The sequence below is a fragment of the Micromys minutus genome (genome assembly GCF_963924665.1).
Source record: "Micromys minutus genome assembly, chromosome: 3".
Lineage (NCBI taxonomy): Eukaryota > Metazoa > Chordata > Mammalia > Rodentia > Muridae > Micromys > Micromys minutus.
The window spans coordinates 93,729,797-93,751,955 of NC_137972.1; the positions used below are offsets into that span (position 1 = coordinate 93,729,797).

Consider the following 22,159-nt stretch of genomic DNA (forward strand, 5'->3'; position numbering starts at 1 on the left):
CCAGGAAAGGGGATGCCATTTGAAATGTAAAGAAATAAAATACCCAATAAAAAAACACTGAACAGAATTTAATATTAAATTCTGCATCGATATGGTGCTAATAGTGATTTTGTTTTTGAGACCGGGTTTTACTCTGTAGCCCTGGCTGGCCTGGAACTCACAGATAGCCATCTGCTAATATAGTTACTTTGAATTTTATACATAACCTTAGAGGCAAAGGATTTAGGAAATTGATAAAAACATGCCCTTGTGGCTTATGTTGAAAGAAGAAATACAAAGAAAGTTGGGTGAAAAGTTTCTTTTAAAATAAGATTTTGCTGTACTGTGGTTTTGCCCAGCATCTCATCCTTAAAACTGATACCCTACCCCCTTCCTGCTCTCTCCTCCCCCAAATCAGAGTATGGATCCCACCTGACGTGGGTGCAGGAATTGAATTTGACTCCATTAACCACTGAGCCATCTCTCCAGTCTGAAGTACTCCTTTCTCGTACTGATTGAACATTTATTAACAATCTTAATAATTATCTGTTGTGTCCTGGCATGCCATTATGCTACTAGATACATGAGTATATAATTCTGGGCAACAGCCCTGCAGGGAATATTGTTTATTTTTATATATAAGAAACAATGAGGAATTATGTCAACGTAGCACTGGCCGAGTTTTGAATACTAGTCCGTCATAGTGAAAATCTGTGGCTTTTGTACTATAATCTGAAGTTTTGTAAGAATATGGGTTGTCAGATGAAGTGTTTATATATTGATCTGTTCCAGGCAGGAGCGTAGAGAAGCTGTTACTGAGATCCCTGTACTGGCGGGAATACCACTATTTTTGTACAGTGAGTTAAACAATGGACACATGCAGGTTCAGTCATCTGTCAGACTGTGCCCGTGAGTTGGTGGCTGGTAGGTTTGCTTGATTCCAAATCTTACTGTGCAGTTACCTAGCATGGCATCATGCTATAATTAGTTTTTAAATGTTTGCTAACTAAATGTTACAGGGTTTGCAAGAACATAAGAAAAATGAATACATTGCATCCTACCTATATTGACTGCATTCCTAATGTCAGGGCACTGTGTGGTCCAGCCTGGCTATGAACTAGCTATGCAGGGAAAGATGACTTTAAAGTTCTGTTCTTCTAGTGCTGTTATTACAGATAGACATACCTGGTGTGTGTGTGTGTGTGTGTGTGTGTGTGTGTGTGTGTAGAAGTTAGGCTTGCTTCTGCCTCCCAGCCCCATGCTCATAGAAATAAGACTCAGACTCAATATAGTTACAAATATTTTAGCCATATAGCTAGGCTCTACTCTGACTAGCTCACACCTAAGGTATACCAGTTGTCTTAGCATGGGTGTCACCTGTGCTCAGACACCATGCATCTACCTCCTCATATCTTCTGGGCAGCTCTTCATGCGCCTCATATTCTATCCCAGGATTCTTTCTCTTTCCAATGTCTTACCTTTTATTTCCTGCCTAAGCCATAGGTAATAGGCTTTTTAATTGACAGGTGATGTACCCGTGTAATACATAAGATATTCTGTGTGTGTGTGTGTGTGTGTGTGTGTGTGTGTGTGTGTGTGTGTGTGTGTGGCAGCACATGAAATGTTATACAGCTGTCCCTTACCTTCAAGTCTTTAGTATTTCTTAAATAGATGCTAGGATCAATGTAGATAATTTTATCCATCATTTCTGTGACAGTGTTGGGTTCAGTGACAAAAAGAAATCAATTGCCCTCATTTTAGACAGATAGGCCCCATCATTCTTGTGTCTTATATATACATCAGTCCATCTTTACTTTTTTATTGTCTACTTGGCCATAAATTTACTCATCCACTTGGTCATTTAATTTACCTTCTTAGCACTGTACTTGTGAAGTGTGTTTAGAGTGGGCTTTGTGGGTGGAGGTGAGGGGTGGATTGATGGAGTCTGAGAAGAGCCTAGTTAGAATGCTAACGCAGAGTCCTACCCACAGTGCTTTGTGCCTTCCTCATAGCACTTACTAAGTATGTTGCTCTGTAACAGTGATCTGTGCGGCCCTTCAACTAAACTGAAGTACCTCACATGTGATGCTAGTTGAATTATTGGGTTTGGGATTATTCTGTTTATGCCTCAAAAATAAATGTTATTGGCAGTTTAGAATATCTTTAACTTTTACATATTTTAAGTGTTGGTTGTAGTTTCGTCTAAAGAGTAAAGGTCAGATAATTAAAGATGCTGCAGACTTAACTCATTCACGGTGTGACAGACATGATTAAATATTACAGGACACTCAGTTTCAGGTTTGCCTTCTCAAAAGATTATTCAAAAAATGTTTTATTGTTCTATCAAATGAAATGCAGCTACAGAAAACCATATAAAACAAATATATAACTTAGTGAATTATTCTAAGTCCAGTGCTCATGTAATCTCCTGTAGGCTTTGGTTTTTCAAATCCTACTTTTAATATGGGTTCTTAAATGATTTAACCTCCCTTCTAGCTCACCACCCACCAGAGGTAGTAGGAAAAAAGGTTATTAGGATATGGGGGAAGTGGATCTGTTTAGAAATTGTTCTTTGGAGCAAATCCAATCTGTTGTCAGGAATTCAGCAGTTGAGTTCACAGAAATCAGCAGCTGCACCTCCATCTACTTGCAGACACTTCACGGATACACCAGCAGTCCAGTTCAGTGGTGTCAGCATAGCAAACGTGAGTCGCCAACAGTCAGACAACCCAGCAGAAACAGCCAGGGCTCCTCTGAGCAGGAATGACCAGGACTAACAAGGATGCCTGCAGAAGTTCTTTGCCATGCCTCTCTCAACAAAGGGCCTTTCCAGGCCCTCTCCGTTTTGTTTGTTTTGTTGGTTTTTGTTGTGGTTGTTTGAGACAAGGTTTCTTTCCCTCTTGCTTTAGCTGGCCTAGAACTGTGAGCCAGCCTCCTCCCGCTGCCTTTATCAAGCCAGTGCCCGAGTACCTTTATTAGTTAGGTGTGTTTTATTATCTAAAAGGATGTAAGCTTCCTCTTTTTAATTGTAACTTTTTATAGAATTACCAGTATTTTAGCCATTTTTAAATATGAAGCTTCCCTAAATTTCTAGGAGGTGCTGTTAATAGTTTTAACTTCATGGAGTTCTGTTCTGTTTATATATTATCAGAGATTAAGTAAATTGGCTTCCAAGATTTTTAGGTAGACACTCAAGCACCAGCAAATGTGTGATGGAGAGATAAGGAAGATGGAGCTTGTGGTGGAGAGATGCTAGAGAAAGTGAAGCCTAGGGTTCATACACTGGGGAAAGGTGGAACTGAAGACTCAGAGGACATGAGGGACAAGCAGATATGAGGAGGCCATCGTGAGGTCCTGGCCTGGCTGCTGCCAAGGGCCATCTCTAGGTGTCAGTGTCTGTGGCCTGAGTTACCACCAAAAGCCAAGTGGATATTTGAGGGCTAAGCTCCCTCTGGAGACCATGTAGATGTCTTTGTTTTGTTAAGGGAGGGAGGTGCGGAAGAGATTTTCCCCCACCTGGTGCTCGAGCGTGCTCTCTCGAGCACACACATACACACACACACACACACACACACATACACACACACACACACACACACACACACACACACGAGTTGGGGGAGTGGGTATGCTGATTTAAGTGGTCTGTGTTGCTTCCGGCACATCTGGGTTTGTAGTCCTGTGGCAGCCGGGATCTGTGTTACCACCAAAGGCCATGCAGATGTCCCTGGTCTGGGCAGCTGTTTTTCAGCACTTAGGAACCTTGTCTTGGCAGCACAGTAGAGCTGGTCCTGGTGGCAAAGGTGTGAATGAACTGTCCCCTAGGGCATGAGAGTAGGAGAGCTGACCCTGCCCCTTGTCAGCACAGCTTTCGGTGAGCTGGCCAGGGCAGTGCCATAGAGTTTGCCCTGGTAGTGTGGGTGAGGGAGAGCTAGCGGGTTGACCAACTCAGCCACCACCCAGGGCTTTGAGTTGTTGCAGTGCAAAATCTACCTCATTCCTGATGATCCAAAGCTGCAGGATCTCTGTGGCTCCAGTATTAGCATAGCAGAAGCCAGAGTCCTCGAAACAGACCAATGACTCATTCAGTGAAGTAAAACTGAACAAAAGGTATGACTCACTGTGACACTACAGCTTCCACAGCAAGATTTTTTAATTCTATCTTATTTTCTTTTGGTGGAAAGGCTGCAAATATAGAGGGCCATAGAAAAGGGCAGGGAGATGGGATTGGGTGCCGGTCTAGAACAGCCCGGCTCTAGAGGCCATTCTTAGGACATCACTACTTACCTGCTATGCAGCCTGTTGCTTCTGTTGAGATTGTTCCTCTGGGGCTTCCCAGGGATGCCTGCTTGTTGGTCTGTTTCTGTTCACAGCCTCATCTTGGTTGTCTCTTTCTTGTCCCTCTCTGTATTAGACATGTGTAGAAAACAGGGCCATAGCCTTTATTTCTGATCTTTGTTTCTTAGCTTCTGCTGTATTTTAAGAGTTAATGTGTTTAAGGATCTGCTCTGTTGTCTTTGTTGTTTGTTGCTGGGGATTGAAATGAGGGCCTGGCACATAGTGGATGAATATTCTAACATGCACTATACTCCCAGCCTCTGCTGACCACAGACAAGCAAACATTTGGGGCACTGTGGCTGCTTTCTTGGATAATCCTCTCTAGGATCCTGTTAACTTTTGGGATGATCACAATATTTTGTCCTAAAATCTTGGTGAATTCTATTTTTCCCCCTAAAATTATTGCCACCTAATTTTTTTACAGTAATTTATATAACAAAAGGCCCCAAGTTTTTTTGTTTGTTTGTTTGTTTGTTTCTTAGTTGACCTAGCATTTAAGGATCTAGTAAAGTTTCTTAGGAATCAAGAGGTGGCCCTGGGATTACTCTTTGGTTGCAGATGTTTTGTTGACCCCCCCCCATTCTTCCTCGTATTCACTAGCCACCCCTTATGGCGTAGAGCAGGTGCATTCTACACTTACAGAGAATAGTTGAATTAGAATAAAACAGCTCAGTGTTGCTGGGTTGGTGTTTGGGGAACTTGTTGGATTTTGTTTATTTAGAGGCTGTTTAATTCAGATGTGATTGCTTGTACTCCTGGGTGTTTGAGATGCAGCAGGGAGCTGGAGTTCAGCCAGAGCCATGTAGCTCTGCAGTGGCTCCTCCAGCGAGTCCCTTCATCTCCTTGTTCCCCATACAGAGTCCAATGATAGTAATCCGGTAGGGTTGTCACGAAGTGCGTGAGGTATTTTAGTGAAGATTTTTAAATGATGTCTGTTATCAATAATCATCAACAGTGTTCTTTTATTCTCTAATGCACATATGCACATATGCACATTTATCCTCGGGAAAGCCAATAATACTAGAATTTGAGTGTGTGTTGCTCTGTTGTGTAGGCCTACCCTAAAATTCTGCTATAGACTAAGTGCTAGGATGCACCACCTGAATTTCAGTTTTGATTATTAGATTATTCTAGTAAAATTGAATATTATTATTTCTCAGACACCAAAGTAGCATAATAGCAGAACTTTGATTTGTCATACAACAAACAGAGCAGAAAACAAAATACACACAGCTTTGCCCTTAGGGAAACTTCAGCCTCTTGGAAAGATATGTGTTAAGCCATTTCAGGTGCTGCAGCTTTCATCATCATCATCACCACCACCACCACCACCATCATCATCACCATCTAATCGTGGAAGAGTAGAAGGCCTCTTTATGTTAGACCATTCTTAGAGTTTTCAAGGCGAAATGTGAAGGATGGATAGCAGTTGTCTAGAGTTAGGTATGCTATGTATGAACAATTTTAAGAAAATTTAATTTAGGGACATATCAGAGTTCCTGTGTGAAGTTTTCATTTCAATATACCATATTTTTAATGGTCTAGGTAAAAACAAAACAAAAAGCCAAGTAAAATAAATTAGTCCCATGATTTATATAATAGTGAATGTCTTCAAATTGTTTTGTTTTCAACTTAAAAATAGAAACATTCATTTTCTTTGTTGGGTGGGAGGGACTTTTCATTCAATTGAGCTTTGGTGGTTTTATTCTAATACTATTTTTTATTTAAAAGTATATGTATATGAGGGGCAGAGAAGGAAGAGAGGTCACACAAGCCAGAAGGGAACCAGAAGGGGATATAGAGCCGCCTGAAGCGGAGTTGAAGCGGTTGTGAGCTGCCCGATGAGCGCTAGGGATCAGACTCTGCCCCTGGTCTGGAGCTCACAGAGAGCCCACCTTGCTTCTTGAATACTGGAGTTTAAAGGGATTAAAGGTTTGTGCCACCATATGGCCCCTGTGGTACTGTTTTTTAAATTATTATTTATGGGTAAGAGATTTCTTGTAACAAAATGTGTGGGTTTCCCCCTTAATTAAATAGATCTTAGTGTATATTAAGAACTTTTTAAAACTAAGTTTTACTTTATATGTGTGTGGGTGTTTTATCTACACATATGTCTGTGTATCACATGTGTACCTGGTACCCACCGGAGTCAAGAGAGCGTATATCTGTTGTGGTTGATATTCAGGGAGGGCAGGCACAAGATAAGGCAAGGCCTGTGGTTGAACAGTGAACAAGATAGCCGGGGACAGAGTTTTGGAAGAGGAGAGAAGCCAAGAGAGGGGGGAGAAGCCAAGATAGAGGAGGACAAGGATGAACCACCCTCGTGTGGCTTTAACTAGCCACAGGTAGCTATGAATCTTTTAAGGGATGGATTATTATAGGACAGTTTGTCTTATCTATGTGGACAGATTATATCATATCAATTGGCCCTGAGTTTATTGTGGAGTGAGAATTTACTGTTACAAATCTGATTGTTAGATTACAAGTTTCCAGAGTTTTGATTTTTGTTGGGCTAGTGGGAATTGTGACAGTAATTACAGGGGGCAGTTGTTAGGAATGCAAGTAGAGGTTGTGGTGGAACAGCATGCAGCTAGCAATGAGGTTAGAGAGACCACCTGGGGACAAAGACTAGCTGGGGGTAGCATGGCTTGGTGCTGTGGACTGCTCGCCCGCCATTTTAATTTAATACTTAACACAACATATATCCTGCAATTGGAGTTACAGATGCAATCAGGTGGAGCCTCTGGAAAAGCAACAAGTGCTCTTAACTGCGGAGTCATCCAGCACCTATACATTAAGAATATTTATTACCATATTGATGCTAACAGTATTGTATTTTATTTATAACCTTGAAACTAGTTTTGGAAGTCATTAAATATTTAAAAATTCACTGGTAAAATATGCTGTTGGCTTTAAAGAATCAACCCATAGATAAGTAAATGCATATATTCTTGCAGTAGACCTGAATTATTTTTAAACTTTGAGCTTTAGTGTGAAAAGCTGAGTTCTTCAGCAGAATGTACCAGTTAGTTAAAGAGATGACCATGACATAAGCAAGAGAGGAATGCATGTGGCACTGTGGTGTACAGGCATAAGTGAGCAATTTGATGGATGTCATTGAATAGAGTAGCCAGCTGTGTAGACTTGAAGGTGCTCATCAAAAGGAAGGCTTATTCACATTCAGCCATTGTACGTTCCTGGGTCCTAAAGTATCCAAGCTGCTGTCCCTAGTTTTAGCAAGGATCCTTCAACCAAGGTCCTGCATAGTGCCTTGACACAGAACCCAAAATGTTTTAAACATCAAAGTAGACACTCATGGACATCAATAAGTGATTCAAAAGTCCAGGCAGACAGGCAGACTGGAGTGCTTGCTTTTCCCCAAGAAACCAACAACTGAGCAGGTGTTTTTGGAGATATGCTGAAACAATGTATAGGAATAGCATGCTGTGCAAATGATTTACATAGATGTAGAATATAAACTCAATGTTACAACGTGTATCTGGGTGAGTTGTGGAGAGAAAAGTAAGTTTAGAGAGGTTGCACTACTGCTTTTTCCTTTTTTGGTTTTAGTGGCTTCTGCTTTTAGTGTTGTTGAAAGATGTCTTTTCCCCCTTCATCTGTTTTCTCTTACTATTGCCAGAATTATTTCAGTAACAGTTTCTCCATGAGAACTCTGTCCCTGTCTCTTAACTAAAAGTACAGCTGGACACATTTTTGTTATTGTTACTCAGAGACAATGGATCTCATGAGGTGTCACCCAAGTCTGACCAGGAGGCAGTTTTATTCCTAAGAGACTGTAATGCCTCAGTTGTCCTAGAAACATGGTGTCATGTAGCGTTGTGAGCAAATAGTCATCTAGTACATGCAGGATTTAGAAATCTATTTATTCTGTATGTATGTTTTTACACCTGCTTGTATGTATTGTGCCACATGCATTCAGGACCCTGAGAAGATCAAAAGAGGACATTGGGTCCTCTGAAACTGGAGCTATAGGTGGTTGTGAGGTTCCATATAGGTGCTGTGATCCAAATTCAATCTTCTGTAAGAGCAGTAAGTGCTGGTAATCATTGAACTATCTCTTCAGCGCCTACATTTGGGATTTTAAATCTGTCTTCTAGTCTCAGAATTGGGTGTTATGGAATGGGCACTATTTATAATGGAGAACCTTAAGAAATAAAATGTTTAAAACCTAGGAAAAGTTGGGATGTATTATGGTCTCTTTCTCAGTAATTGTTCTATTGCTATGAAGACATTGTAATAACAAAGGCAACTCTTACAAGAGAAGCCCTTTGAGGGGGGGAGCGGGGGCTTTACAGTTTCAGAGGTCCTGATTCATGGCAGGATTCATGGCAGGGTACAGGCAGGGTGCTAGAGAAGTAGATGAGAGAGCTACTTCATGATGGGGGAGTAGGGAGAGGGGAAGAGAGGGTGGCAGAATGACCAGGAGAACTTGAACTCAGAGATGCTTCTTTGCCTCCTGAGTGCTGGATTAAAGGTGGGTACCATCAACCTGGCCAGAAGTATCTTGATAATGGATGGATTTTTTGCTTAGCTTGATAATTCAGAAAGAAGTCAGTAGATTCTAAGGAGTTGAATATGAGTGAATATAATTCTGTACATCTAAAAATAGCTGTTTTCATTATACCAATTATATTGTATTTGAAGATTTTTATTGTGTGTGTGTGTGTGCGCGCGCGCGCGCGCGCATGTGCTCGCACACATGGACATGCATGTACACTCGTGCTTGTGACCGGAGCTACATGTGGTTGTGAGCCACCATGGCACTCTTTAAAGATTTCTTTTGTGTCTTAGAATGTTGGTGCTAGGCACAGCTGGCAGTACATTTTTTACATTAATAAAATATTAAGAGTTTTGAGATTTAAATAATTTTAAATTGTTTAAATCCCAGAGATTGGGAAGATTGTATTAAGTGATACATTTGGCAGAGTCCAGTTATCAGCAAAAATGAGACAGTGAATGAGGAAGTAAACGACACTGTGGAAGATTGGGAAACTGTCATTGCAGCACTCAGTCCCCTGGTCATGGTTGCCATGCCCAGTGCATGCCCTTGGTTATGGGGACAGGCTTACTTACATGGAATCCATTTTGTAATGTCAAAACAAAAAAAAATCTCCATTGGTTGACAGACTAATTCATGTTATAGAAAAAACTTTGTGATAGATGATTAAAATAGGCTTATAAAAATAAATACATTAAAGAAAAAACTGGAAAGACTGATAACAAAGGCCATTACCAAGTTCTTTTGATCATTTCAGTTGTTTTAGAAGGTCATTTCAGTGGCTACAAAATAGTAGACTGCATAGGTAATTGCAATTTTCCTATTGCAGAAAAAATGGAAAGTTAGTAATTTTCCAGCTTTAATGATTCTTGGATATTTGTAAGAGTGGAGTGGAAGAGGAAAGGCTGTAGAAGGGTCACAGATGTACACGATCTGATTTATATATTTTTGGACAGAAATGTTGATTTTTTTTAAAATTACTAATCTCTATCCTTGCTATATACCATGTCTGGTGCCACATAATACTTAATATCTGGTTTTGCTTTTCATTTCCCTGATTGCTAGTGATGTTGGCTGTTTACTCACATTCTTGCTATTGACACTATCTGCTGTGGAAGACAGTGCTTGGTAGAGAGTGATTGTTAGTACTCTAAAATGATAGTGTAAAACAATTCCTTGTTTCTCCTTGAAAACACTACAGTCTTCTTGCTGAGGAAATGCCAGCCTTCAGTGTCATCTGGAGTTTTCCACTTTGCTTCCATTTTCCTGTAACACTGAAGCACATTGCCTCCATTTATACTCCACTCCAGAATAATGGTCTTTTAAAATTAATATCACTGTGGTGATGTGCCAGAATTGTAACAGGTTGAGGGACACGCATAATAATGTGAACAGCAGTCATCATGTTTATGAACCCAAAAAGAACCTAAGAGAGGAATTTTATAAACTTGTATTTTATAAGAAAACCATATTTGCCCCATCTAAATTAGTTTCTGATAATATTTAGTCAAAAGCTTTTGATGTTTGAGTACCTGATACATTGATGCGCCTGTGTTGTCTGCAGTTATTTTATTGACGGCTGTTACATTGATGCGCCTGTGTTGTCTGCAGTTATTTTATTGAAGGCTGCACCAGAGAGAAGCAAACTGAGGAGTCACAGCTTGTGCCTCTAAGTTTTATAATAAGCTCATTAAATGTTAAGAAAGATATGGGCTGGGGAGGAGGCAGTAAACAATCCCAAAACATGATAGGCTTCTCAAGAGAGTCACTTTTTTACGTGTCTTCACAATGGCTGTTCATATACTCCTGTAGCTCAAGGATTGTAATTTGCAAGGTTTAAAGATCAAAGCTTAGACTTGAAGTTTAAATATTCAGTAGAAATGTATAAGCTGGTGCACTTATTTCTCTTTCAGAATTTTGCTTGTAAATTGATTTAATCTCGTTCATGTTTATGGCTTTCAGAGTGAGGCTCCTTCCCCAGCACCTTACAAGCCAGCAGTCACCAAAGCACAGGCCTGTAATTCCAGCACTCTGAAGGTTGGAAGCTGCAGGACCTGAGCTTCAAGGTCACACTTGTGTATGTAGGGTTTGTATCCACCTGGCCTTGAATCAACAGTTCACTTAGTACTTTAGCACTCTTCTTCTGAGACTGTTTTTAGGACAACTTCACATTATCTCTGCAGTTTTGGGTTTGTCAGTTGTGTGGAAGTTCCTTGACTCTGAGTCAGCAGGAAAGACAGATATACTATTACCGTGGTGTAATGCGACTAGAGTTTCGGTTCTGAGTTTTTCTGCATGAGTGTGGATGTTTAGCCTGAGTCCTTCTCATCTGTAGAATAAGGTTCATAATTGTCTCAACTTTAATTGGCTGGTTGACACAGCTTGCAAAGTGGCTGGCCTTCACAGTATTGGCTGAGGTTGTCACTATTTGAGAAATCAGCAATAGTTCCCAGGATCCAAATAGACAAGTTTTATAGTTCCTGAGTGGCTGTTGACTGTGGTCTAAGCAAAATGAAGCTCTATAGGAATTTCTTCCACTTTACTTAATTACGTAAGCTGAACCAGTCGAATAGATTATAGACTTTTTGTTGGCTTTAAAATAAGGCATCTTTATGTACACTGAAATGAATTAAGTAAAACTAGTTTCTTCTTCCCCCTGGTCATTTGTGCTCCGGGAGGTGTCATTTGTTATGGTGTTTCAAATGTCCCGAAATAGTGGGACATGTTGAGGCTGAGATGATTGGGAATGCAGAGTTAAGTAAATTTATTCCGGATTTAACTTAGTCAATAATGAAATTATGGAATACAGAATTGGTAAGACAATAAATACTAGATATGTTCTTACCACATAGAGACTATGTGAAATTATCTTTCATTTATGTGGGCTTTTTTTGGTATGTGTGTGCAAGTATGTCTGTGCATGCACATTTGTGCATGTGTGCATATGTGTGGGTGGTGTTGCATCATGGCTTCATTACATAGTCGTGGCTAATGAAGAACTTGCCGTGTAGACTAAGCTGGCCTTCTAAATGATGAGGTTATAGGAATGCACCATCATGCTCTGCTAATTAGTCTGCTTTAACCATTCTACAGTGACTACATGTACAACTATGTAATTATCCTGTCAGACATATAGAAACAAAACTAGTTTACTTTTAAAAAATTATGTCTACAAATGCTTTGCTTACATGTATACAGGGCACCATGTACCTTGTACCTATGGAAGTTGATCCTTTAGAATTGGAGTTATGGGTGATCGAGCTGCTATGTAAATGCTGAGACTTTAACCCAGGTCCTCCACGAGAAGGGCTCTCACGGTTTTCATTTTTTCTTTTTTAAATGATAAATATTTGAGACTTGAAGATGTATTTGGAATTATTGTTTAAACACTTTCAAATTTGAGTATTTTAAAGATTGAACAATATGTATGACTATTACAGTAAAATATAGATAAATAAAACAGAAACAAAACCCCAAATATGTATGTGTGTTTATTTATTGTATGACATAATTGCAAATTCTCTTGATTTGAATATGTAGACATTTGCTTTTCAAAAGTTTTAGATTTACATTAATTGATAATTTGTTTTTTATTACAGAAATCTATGAGTAAATGGGTCCAGTAATTGGAATGACTCCGGATAAGAGAGCTGAGACCCCGGGAGCTGAGAAGGTTGCAGGACTGAGTCAGATTTACAAAATGGGAAGTTTGCCTGAAGCTGGGGATGCGGCGAGGCCAAAGGCCACTCTAGTGGGCAGTGACTCAGCAGATGACGAGCTGACAAATTTGAACTGGCTTCATGAGAGTAGTGATCTTCTAACAAACCTCAGGCTTGGGAGTGAAGGCCTGCCGATGGTCAGTCCGCTGTACGACATAGAGGGAAGTGACCTGCCACCCTTTGGACCTCTGTGCCACCAGAGCCCAGAGAAAGCATCAGCGACTTCAAAGCCCCCATACTCCTTTAGTCTTCTCATTTACATGGCTATTGAACACTCGCCAAATAAATGTTTGCCTGTCAAAGAAATCTACAGCTGGATTCTGGACCGCTTCCCATACTTCGCCACTGCACCTACAGGCTGGAAGAATTCTGTTCGGCATAATCTATCCCTGAATAAATGTTTTCAGAAAGTGGAAAGAACTCATGGCAAGGTAAGTGTTCATAAACATCATTCTGTGTGGTGGGGGAGTTAATATAGTCCTGTAAAATTCAAGGACAAGAAAAATAAAAGCCATGTCAGGTTAGCTTGAAGTTAATTATTGTCTTTATTTGCTTTAATTTATGGTGTCAGTGTTGAAAGAAACTCACTAAAATCACATTCATTCTGCCTGCACCTAGATTGTCTTTGACACTCCTTCTCCACCTTGTTACCTGCTCCTGCCCTTACCTGAGATTGAATTTAGGGCCTTGCGCATGCTCTGTTAGGAAAGCGCTCTGCCACTGTGCTGTCCCCAGACCACCTAAGTTGCTGCTTTTTGAAGGCGAGGGCCTCTTTTTAAAAAGATAAGTTTGTATGCTTGCTTGCTGCGTTGTGTCTGTCTCTGTGTCTCTGTTTCTCTCTATCTCTTCCTCCCTTCCTCACTCCCTCCCTCCCTCCCTACCTACCTATATCCATCCATCCCTACCTACCTACCTACCTACCTAATCTGTTTATTTATGTAGCCCTGAAACTCTCTGTAGACCACCCAGACTGGCCTCAAACTCACAGAGATCCATCTGTTTCTGCCTACCAAGTGCTGGGATTAAAGGTATATGCCACCATTGCCCAGCAGATTTTATTTATTTTTAACTATGTATGTCTCTGGGTTTGTGCTTGATTATGGCTTCTTCAGTAGTCACAACAGGGTGTTGGATTCCCTGGAGCTAGATTTAAAGGCATTTGTGAACTGCTTAATTTGGGTGCTAGGAACTGAACTTGGGTTTTTTGAAAGAGGCACTATATTCTTTTAACCACTGATAGGTCTCTCTAGCCCTAGTTGATACCCCCAATTTCTTCATCTATGTCAGTATATCCTATTTATCTGGTATAACATAATGAAAGTGTAGCTCATTTATATCAGAGGTTTTCTGTAGATGCGGGAGGTATACAAAAGCAGTATTTTATTCTGTATGAGTGAGAATTGTGGGCACACAGTATAGGGTACAGGGAGTGAAGGCAGAATGTCGTAAATTACTAGGGCTTCAGTGTCGGTCAGAACAAGGGTGTGATGAAGTTTTGCTTTGTGAATGATAGTGTGTCGTTATCCTGAACATGTCTGGTGTCTCTGTAGAAAGAGAATTGTACACAGTACCACACATGGATGTAGTTTAATAAGATGTAGGGTTTGAGGAGTTGGTACGAAATACTCGCTAAGGGCAGCTGTCTTAGTCACTGTTAAATTGCTGCGATAAGATGCCATGGCCACGGTCTGGGGCTTTCCGTATTGTGGGCAAGTTATCCTAGCTCTGAGCTCCATCCTTGGTCGCTGCGTTCCTTTAATTAGCTCTAAGGACAAATGGAATGAAAAGGGAACTCCAAGCTCATCAAATCACCCACAAAGAAGTAAGCAGACGGCTGGCTGGGATCTGAGAGGGGGATGAGGATCCTGGAGGCCAGAGTGGACAGCCCACTGATACTTCTGTGGGGGACTCGTCACTTTCTCCTCTAGACTCCCTCCCAAGCTGTTGGGTATTGCCCATGAGAACCACAAAGTCAATGTGGAAAAGGTGATTACTGTCTCAGAATGCCAAAGCCAACTTCTTTTTTATAAAATTTTTATTTCAACATTAAAGTTTGTCTTTATTTTCTCATGGGGCTTCTCTACTTAGCTTAGGCTGGAACTCATGGCCCTTCTGCCTTGGCTTCCAAAGTATGTGACCATCACACTAGACTTCAGCCAATGCTTTGGAGATACAGAGGCTGTAAGATATTCAAGGCAGCTTCTGTCAGGCAAGAACTCTGAGGGAAGCTGCCTAGGAAAGACAGGGATAAGTGCAGCTCAGAAACCTGCCCGAGTGTCTTGGTAGAACACAGAAACAGCTGCGCTGTACATTCCAAGAAGACATTCTCAGCCAGATGCCCTGGGAGTCACGTGATTATCAGGAGCTCCTAGGAGCTCTGGATGCTGATCTAGAGAGTCAGACGACTAAATCTCTGTGTTTAGGAAGTGTGGTATTGTAGTATTTTCTAATAAATCCTGATGGCAGGTTTGCTACCCACCCCAAGATTTATGTTCCTGAGTCTCTCTCTCTCTCTCTCTCTCTCTCTCACACACACACACACACACAGCCTTTATATTTTGATATGCCTTAAACAGCTCAATAGCTCATTCAAACCACCACAGTGGTCTTAAAAAAGATTTCCATTTATTTATTTATTTTAATTTGAGATTTTTTTTTTTCAGTACGTAGACCAGGCAGGCCTGGAACTCACAGAATTCTGCATTGCTTTTGTCTCTCAATAGATGGAGTTAAAGGCATGCACCACCATGTCTAACGAATCTCATTTTTTACATGTATGTCAGTAAATGCATGTGTATGCACTATGTACATGCAGGAGGCAAGCCATCATGCAGGTGCTGGGAAGTGAACCCAGGTCCTCTGTAAGAGCAGCTAGTGCTCTTAACCTTTGAACCATCTCTTTAGTCCTAGGTTTGAACTTGATCTGCCTGCCTCTGTCTCCTTAAATGCTAGGATTTCAGGCCTGTACGGCCACCCCTAATCTGAGCAGTTGAAATGTTCAGAGAAGGGGTGGGAGGTAAGAGCTAGAGAGTGAATGGCCAGGATACTGGAGTGAAAACTGGCACCTTATCACAAGGTTAGGCAAGAAGCTTTAGGTACAAGTTATCAAACTCCAACTTGGTGAACCAATGCTTTTATTTGAATTGCTTAATAAGAATTTGTAAGGGATTATTTATTTAACAGCTCCATCAGCAAAACCTACCCCAGCATGGAACAGCTCACACAAGCTGGGAATCTGGAGTACACTGCACAGTCTGCAGCTAGCTCTAGAGATTGGAGCAAGTCCTTTCCAGGAGGCTCAGCTGGTCCGCTTCTTTCCAAAAAAGCGCTGCAGCTTGTCTTGCCTGAGGAGAGACTCTCAGAAGCCTGTGTTTACTGTGTGAGGGATGGGCATAGTGAATCTGTATGTTTGTTTCATGGACTTCCTGGAGCTATTTAGAGTTGTTTATGTTCTGTCTTGAGGAGAGAATGTTTCAACCCCAGAAGAAAAGGCTTGATGTTGATGAAAATAGAACACTGTTTAATTGTTTGGGACTTAGGAGTATTCTTACATTCAGAGGTAGAGGAGAAAGTGCATATGGGGCAAAAAGTTTTAAAGGCAGGCCTTAATGTAGCATAGACTGGCCTCTAGTGGAATTAATAGGTAGCTAAGGGTGACCTTGAACTCCAGAGGTTCCTCTCACCACCTCTCAAGTGCTAGAATTAGAGTTTTCACCTCCACACATCAGTGTTTGGTTTTGTTGTAACTTTTTGGAGTGTCTCAGAATCTATTTTTCTTTCTTTTTTTAAGATTATTTATTTTATGTATATGAGTACACTGTAGCTGTCTTCATGAAGACACCAGAAGAGGGCATCAGATCCCGTTAGAGATGGTTGTGAGCCACCATGTGGTTGTGGGGAGTTGAACTCAGGACCCCTGGAAGAGCAGCCAGTGCTCTTAACCACTGAGTCATCTCTCCAGCCCAGAATCTATTTTTCTTTGCATCTGTGAAGATAGGTCAGTTATTCTTTCATTAAATTGAAGTTGAATTTAGTACACTTGACAGCCCTTTTCTGATTCGATGTTATCTAGAGATGTAATTCTCCTACAGAAGGCAGTTCTCTGACCCCTTTGTATTATCCAGACAACTTCACAAAAATCATCTAAAGGGTCAAGTCTACTCCCAACCCCAGGTCTAGAGATCAAACTTATAGTCAATTTTTTATGCTTCACAAGTCTACCACTGAGTTAGCCAACATTCCGGACAACATCCAAAGCTTTATGTTTTTCTGAATTTTTATTAAATGTAAATGAACATTATGACTGGGAATTAAACTTCAGAATTAAATGTTTAATAAACATGGAATTAAACTGCCTAGTTTAGTACAGACAACTCTTAAAATGTAGAAGGCAGGAAAATAATAATATTTCAAAATAGTAATATTATATCTTCTCTGAATTTATTATTTAAAACTTTTATTAAGATGAATCTTTGCAGTTCACCCCTTTAATGTAGTTCTTTCTACAAATCCTTTGAAGTTGCTCTTAGAGGTTTAAAGTACATGATAGTAAAGGGGAGAATGTATATTTTCTGTTTTCCAGTGAGTACCCAGGCACTGCATTTCTTACAGACAAATTTTATGTTAGGATAGTGATTATTTGAGTTTTACCATTTAAACACATTTTAAGGGAGAATTAGTGTAAAAAAAAATCTCTTTTCAAACTCTAAAATATATATGAGCAAATACATAGTTCTATTTCTTGTTCCTAATGGTTCATGAACAGGTCCAGTGAAAGGAAGTGTTGCCATGGCAACAGAAGCCTGGCTGTTATTTGAAACTCTACTCAGGATACTTAAATGTCCTGAAACTGCAAGTTCTTAGCTTTTACAATTTGCTGTTTCAAGGAAATAGCTTTTCTACTGTGATCAAAATCAATTTTCAGTCTTCTCACTGTAGAATTTGAAAATAAAACTTGAACCACTTCGTAGGAAGTATTTCTAGAATGCCAAAGTAGAATATGGGTGGGTGGTTACTGATAGAACTGTATTGGTCAGTGTATGAAACCTTACTTACGTGTATGAACCAAATTAGAGCAAAAGATACAAGTGTTGACATTTAGTTTTACTTCTCACTTGTCAAAACATGTATCATCTTGTCTAAATGACTTTTTTATCTACATTTGCAAATCTTAAGGTTTTTTGGAAAAACTTGTCTGCTGCTTAGTTTTTGTTATTTTTGTGTTAGGGTTTTTGAGACAGGGCATACATACAGGCGCGCGTGCAAGCACACACACACACACATTATATAGTGCTGGTTGGGTCAGCTCTCCCCATGTAGAACAGACTAGCCCTGAACTTGCCTTTGCCTCCGAAGTACTTGGGTTACACCACACTGTGCCCTAATGCTTACTGTTGTTTCTGCGGTCCCTTGCCACTGAATGCCAGAGATATCTCATCTGATAACCCAGCCCATTTCTCCCTGTGCGACTTTGTTAAAAGCACAGTTTCCTTTTCTGCACGTCTCAGTTGCCAGGGTGTTTAAAACTCTTCCGTACTCAATGGCTGGACTTTTCCACAGATAAGCAGCTTTCTTCCCCAAGTTAGTTTTATACCTTATTGTTATCACCTAACCTTTTTAAAAATTTAGTTCCATTCTTACAGTTGATATTATTGAGTTCCCCTTCAGTAAACACCCTATGCCAATTTCAGAATAACATTTAAGGTTCATTTATTTTTAGCTATGTCATTTAGCTATAGATTACTTGATTTGAATCTGATTTGACTGAGAACAGAGAAAATGGAAGCAGTGTGGAGGGAACGGCATCAAACCTTACACCAGACATGGCTTTGTACAAGGAAGGAGTGTAGGGAAAGAATAAGTAAGTTTCATTGTCTCCCAGAGAATTACTAACATAGTTAGCTATAAAGTATAATTTAAATACTAGGCTGTTTGCAATACAAAAAGCATAGGGTTGGGGAGGTGGCTTAGAGGGTGGAGGCACTTGCTGCCAAGGGTGAGGAATCTGACTTTGAGTTCTTAGATCCATGTGTTAAAGTAGAGAAATAATACATGTATCTTCTCTGACCCGATTCATGGCTTAGAACAAGTTTTATTCATGGTGACTGGGACCATGTAAACCAGGCTCACTTCTACTTTCTAGGTGGGTTGTGGAAGCCGGTGTGAGCAGATGTGTGCTGGGCAGGCACGCTCCCACCGGGCTGCATCCCCAGCCTTCACTTTAGCTTTGGCTTGGACTCAGAAGGTGGTAAGGAAGTTTCTCAGAGTAATTGAATGATAGATAGTTCCAAGCTACTAATTCATGTGCAACTTTTTTCTAGGTTAATGGAAAAGGCTCCTTATGGTGTGTTGATCCAGAATATAAGCCCAATCTTATGCAGGCCTTGAAGAAGCAACCGTTTTCCTCTCCACAAAGGTAAGGGCCCTCTAGTGATCTAGGTTTATTATGTGAGATGGAGACATGAAAGTTGTAAGGTCTTGTTGTGTTGTGTGTTTATCTAGTTGTATGGAGAAGTATTTACTGATAACATTAACCTAAGATATTTTCTTCTTGGTTAATTATTTTTCTAGAAAATAAAATGCTGAGTAGTTGAATATAAATATAAATTCTTAGAAAATAAGTCAGTGCAATATATCATAAGCTAAATAAATTGTATGACTTCAGTTGCACAAACATTAACTCATTTTGTTTGTATTCTAACAATGACACAATAAATTAAATGCATATTTAAAATTTTTAATAAGGTGATTCATGATTTGTAACCATAACATTTTGTGAGGGTCCATGATTCGCTGAAGACTGATACCCAGACTCAAATAATATGCATAAGCAGTGTTGTATTCTACAGAAGCCCAGCTGGGGTCTACCATTTACCAGGATGGAGATACTCCAGTGAGCTCGCAGACCCAATTTAAAGCACATTAGGGGGATTCCCCGGACAGGTAGATAATCTTTATCTTAATTGGTTGGCTCTGTATTTAGGGACATTCCAGAACCATTGCTGGGAGTTGGGGGAAATGGAAACTGTTGCTGGGGAAGCCTGGAAACTGTTGCTGTCCCATTGTCTTTGCCTCAGGCCAGATGGTGGGGCAGTTTTTGATGGGCTGCCCAAGACTTGGGGCTTTTCCAGTAATGGACTTGCCTAGATTTGCCCAGTTCTTGGTAACAGATCTAGGCCAAGTCTCCTGACCTGCCAGTGTGAAGCCTGTCGTGGAGTCAGCCTGTCTCTGTCCTCTCACTACTGCCTAAATCATTTCCCCTTCAGTAATGGGCCATCTCAAATCCTTAAGATGTTTCTGTGGGCTGGTATTGTTTCAGAATTATCAATTGAACAGTTGAAATCTGTTCCTTAACAAACTTAACTAAAGCATTGATTATGCAGGGATGGTAAGTCAAGGCCAACAGCAATAGGGTAAGAGACTAATTAGTCCGGAGACCCATAGGAGAGGGACTCAGGACGACCCTGAGACTGTTGGGGGTTTTGTTTTCTTGTTTGCTTGGTTTTGTCTTGTACTCTATCTTCATAAAAACAACATTCCTTACATAAGGCTGTACAGAGTCCTCCTGCTGGAGGAACAGCAAGTCTAGGCCTCTTCTGTTCTATAAGATGACTTCTACCAGGGAGGACTGGGAGTCTTGTAGGGCTGTGATGGGCTTTTCGGTCTGTATATCTGCATCTATAGCCATGCATAGGGCCTTGTAATTTTTATCCGGAGTTATGACTGAGGCCCTACACTAGCGGCTCCTGCCAGCCCTATGCCAAGGAAAGAACCTAGTAACACAGTGGTAATGGCCACTCTTTACCTGATTGTTTGGAAGCAGTTGGTTCAATAAAGTGGGACCTCACTGGGGCAAAAGGGTGGTGGGTCCTGATGAAGGAGCAATGGTGGGCTGAGGCAGGGGGGGGGGTTGGTTGGGCCTTGTTGGGGCCTAAGAGGACCATGGGTCTCAAGATGCTACCTTAGAGCAGTTAGACAGTAAATAAGAGTCCTGGATCACAGGCAGAGATGTAAAGTCTTAGTCCCCGTGTCTTCCCGGTAGTCCAGTCAGCCTTCTTGCCAGCTGCTGTGAACTTGATGACAGGGCTGCTTCATCACCCTCTGGGGATGCTCAGACAGTAAAGGGCTGAGTGGAACTGGCCTGAAGTGTCCGTGTACCCCTAGGTCACAGTGGTGAGGTCATCTTTGATGGGGGCTGCTGGCTGGTGCAGCAGAACAGGATGGGGACCCCTGAGGCCACAGTTTCAGTTGGATCGAGGGTGTGGGGTGGCCCTCCATTTCTCTTGAAAGTCTCTTAGACAAGACCATAACTTCTGGGTCATCTCTTTTCTGGCAGACTTAACATAGGGTTAGTGTATCTACTTCCTTAACAGCCATAGGCATGGACAGGATCATGGTGTGGGGTCCAGAGTGTAGTTATGTCTTAGTCCAGACTTTATCACCTTCAGAGCAGTGGGGGAGGGGAGGAGCAGACTCAGACCCGGCCGATGGCAGCCCAGAGCTGCTTCTGGACCCTATGCAGGGCTATCACGGTGGGCTTGTGTTGGTCATACTCAGACTGGAGGATAGGCAGCATGAGGGGCCTCCCATATAGGATTTCAGAGGTGGGGGGACCTAAAGTATAGGGGGTATTTCTGGTCTATATAAGGTAGGAGAGACTCCCAGTCACTGCCAGTTTCAGGTGGTAATTTGGTCAAGGCCTCCTTCAGGGTCTGGTGTATCCTGTCTACTTACTTGACTCTGGACTCTTGGTCTGTTTGCACAATATAATTTCCAGTTGGTTCCCAGAATCTGTGCTTGACATTGAGTTATCTGAGAGATGAATGAATGTTGGTCCATTGTCAGACCCAAGCGGAGTAGGCAAACCATACCTGGGTATGATGTCTTCCAGACTCCGTTGTCAGTCTCCTTTTTGGTACAGTAGGCTTCTCTCTATAGAAACTAGCAAATTCTTATATTCACACGTTCCTGGTTTTCTTTCTGTTTATTTCCCAATTAGCTCCTGGATTGGGGCCTGAGTGGTTCTCAGCCAGGCAGGTGGCACGGTCTGAGGTACCTGACTAAGTCAAACGTTTTGTGCCTGCCCCTTGCAGCACTTCCTTCTGTTCTCAGTGACCCCTGTGCGAGTAAAGCTTGATGGCTGATGGATGAGCTAGCAAACTCCTTCAGGAGGGTAATGGCAGCATTGAGAGGTCCCTGCCTTGTCTCTGCGGTAATCCTTGTCATTTCACCTGATCTCAGTTGTCTTCAGCAATGTATTCAGGGATGGCTGGGAACACAGGATGTTGATGGTGGAAGCTTGGGCTGCCTTCCTTGGAGCTTTGTCAGCTAGCCTGTGCCCTTGGGCTATTTCTGCTGTTCCTTTCTGATGCTTGGAGCAATGATTTATGGCCACTTTGAGAGGAAGCTATAATACCTCCAATAGCAAGTGTTTCTTCCTTATTTTTGATGTTTTTTCCTTCATCAATCAGTAATCCCCTCTTGGTATATGGACCCATTTGCATGAGCAAAGGCACATCTGCTGTCAGTGGAAATGTTAGCTGTGGCCCCTTTTGCCAGTTTTAAAGCCTGGGTTAAAGCCTTAACTTCAGCTTTCTGGGCTGAA

The 22,159-nt window shown here is 41.3% G+C and overlaps 1 protein-coding gene across 1 annotated transcript in view; it reads left to right on the forward strand.

Annotated features, from left to right (window-relative positions):
- The window catches only part of FOXN2 (forkhead box N2), a 40,318-nt gene that overhangs the window by 6,419 nt on the left and 11,740 nt on the right, over positions 1 to 22,159 (forward strand). The window contains exons 2-3 of the mRNA XM_080914875.1: positions 12,436 to 12,986; positions 18,876 to 18,970. Coding sequence (XP_080771001.1) covers positions 12,450 to 12,986; positions 18,876 to 18,970 — 632 coding nt within the window. The 5' untranslated portion in view covers positions 12,436 to 12,449. The remainder of the gene's footprint in view (positions 1 to 12,435; positions 12,987 to 18,875; positions 18,971 to 22,159) is intronic.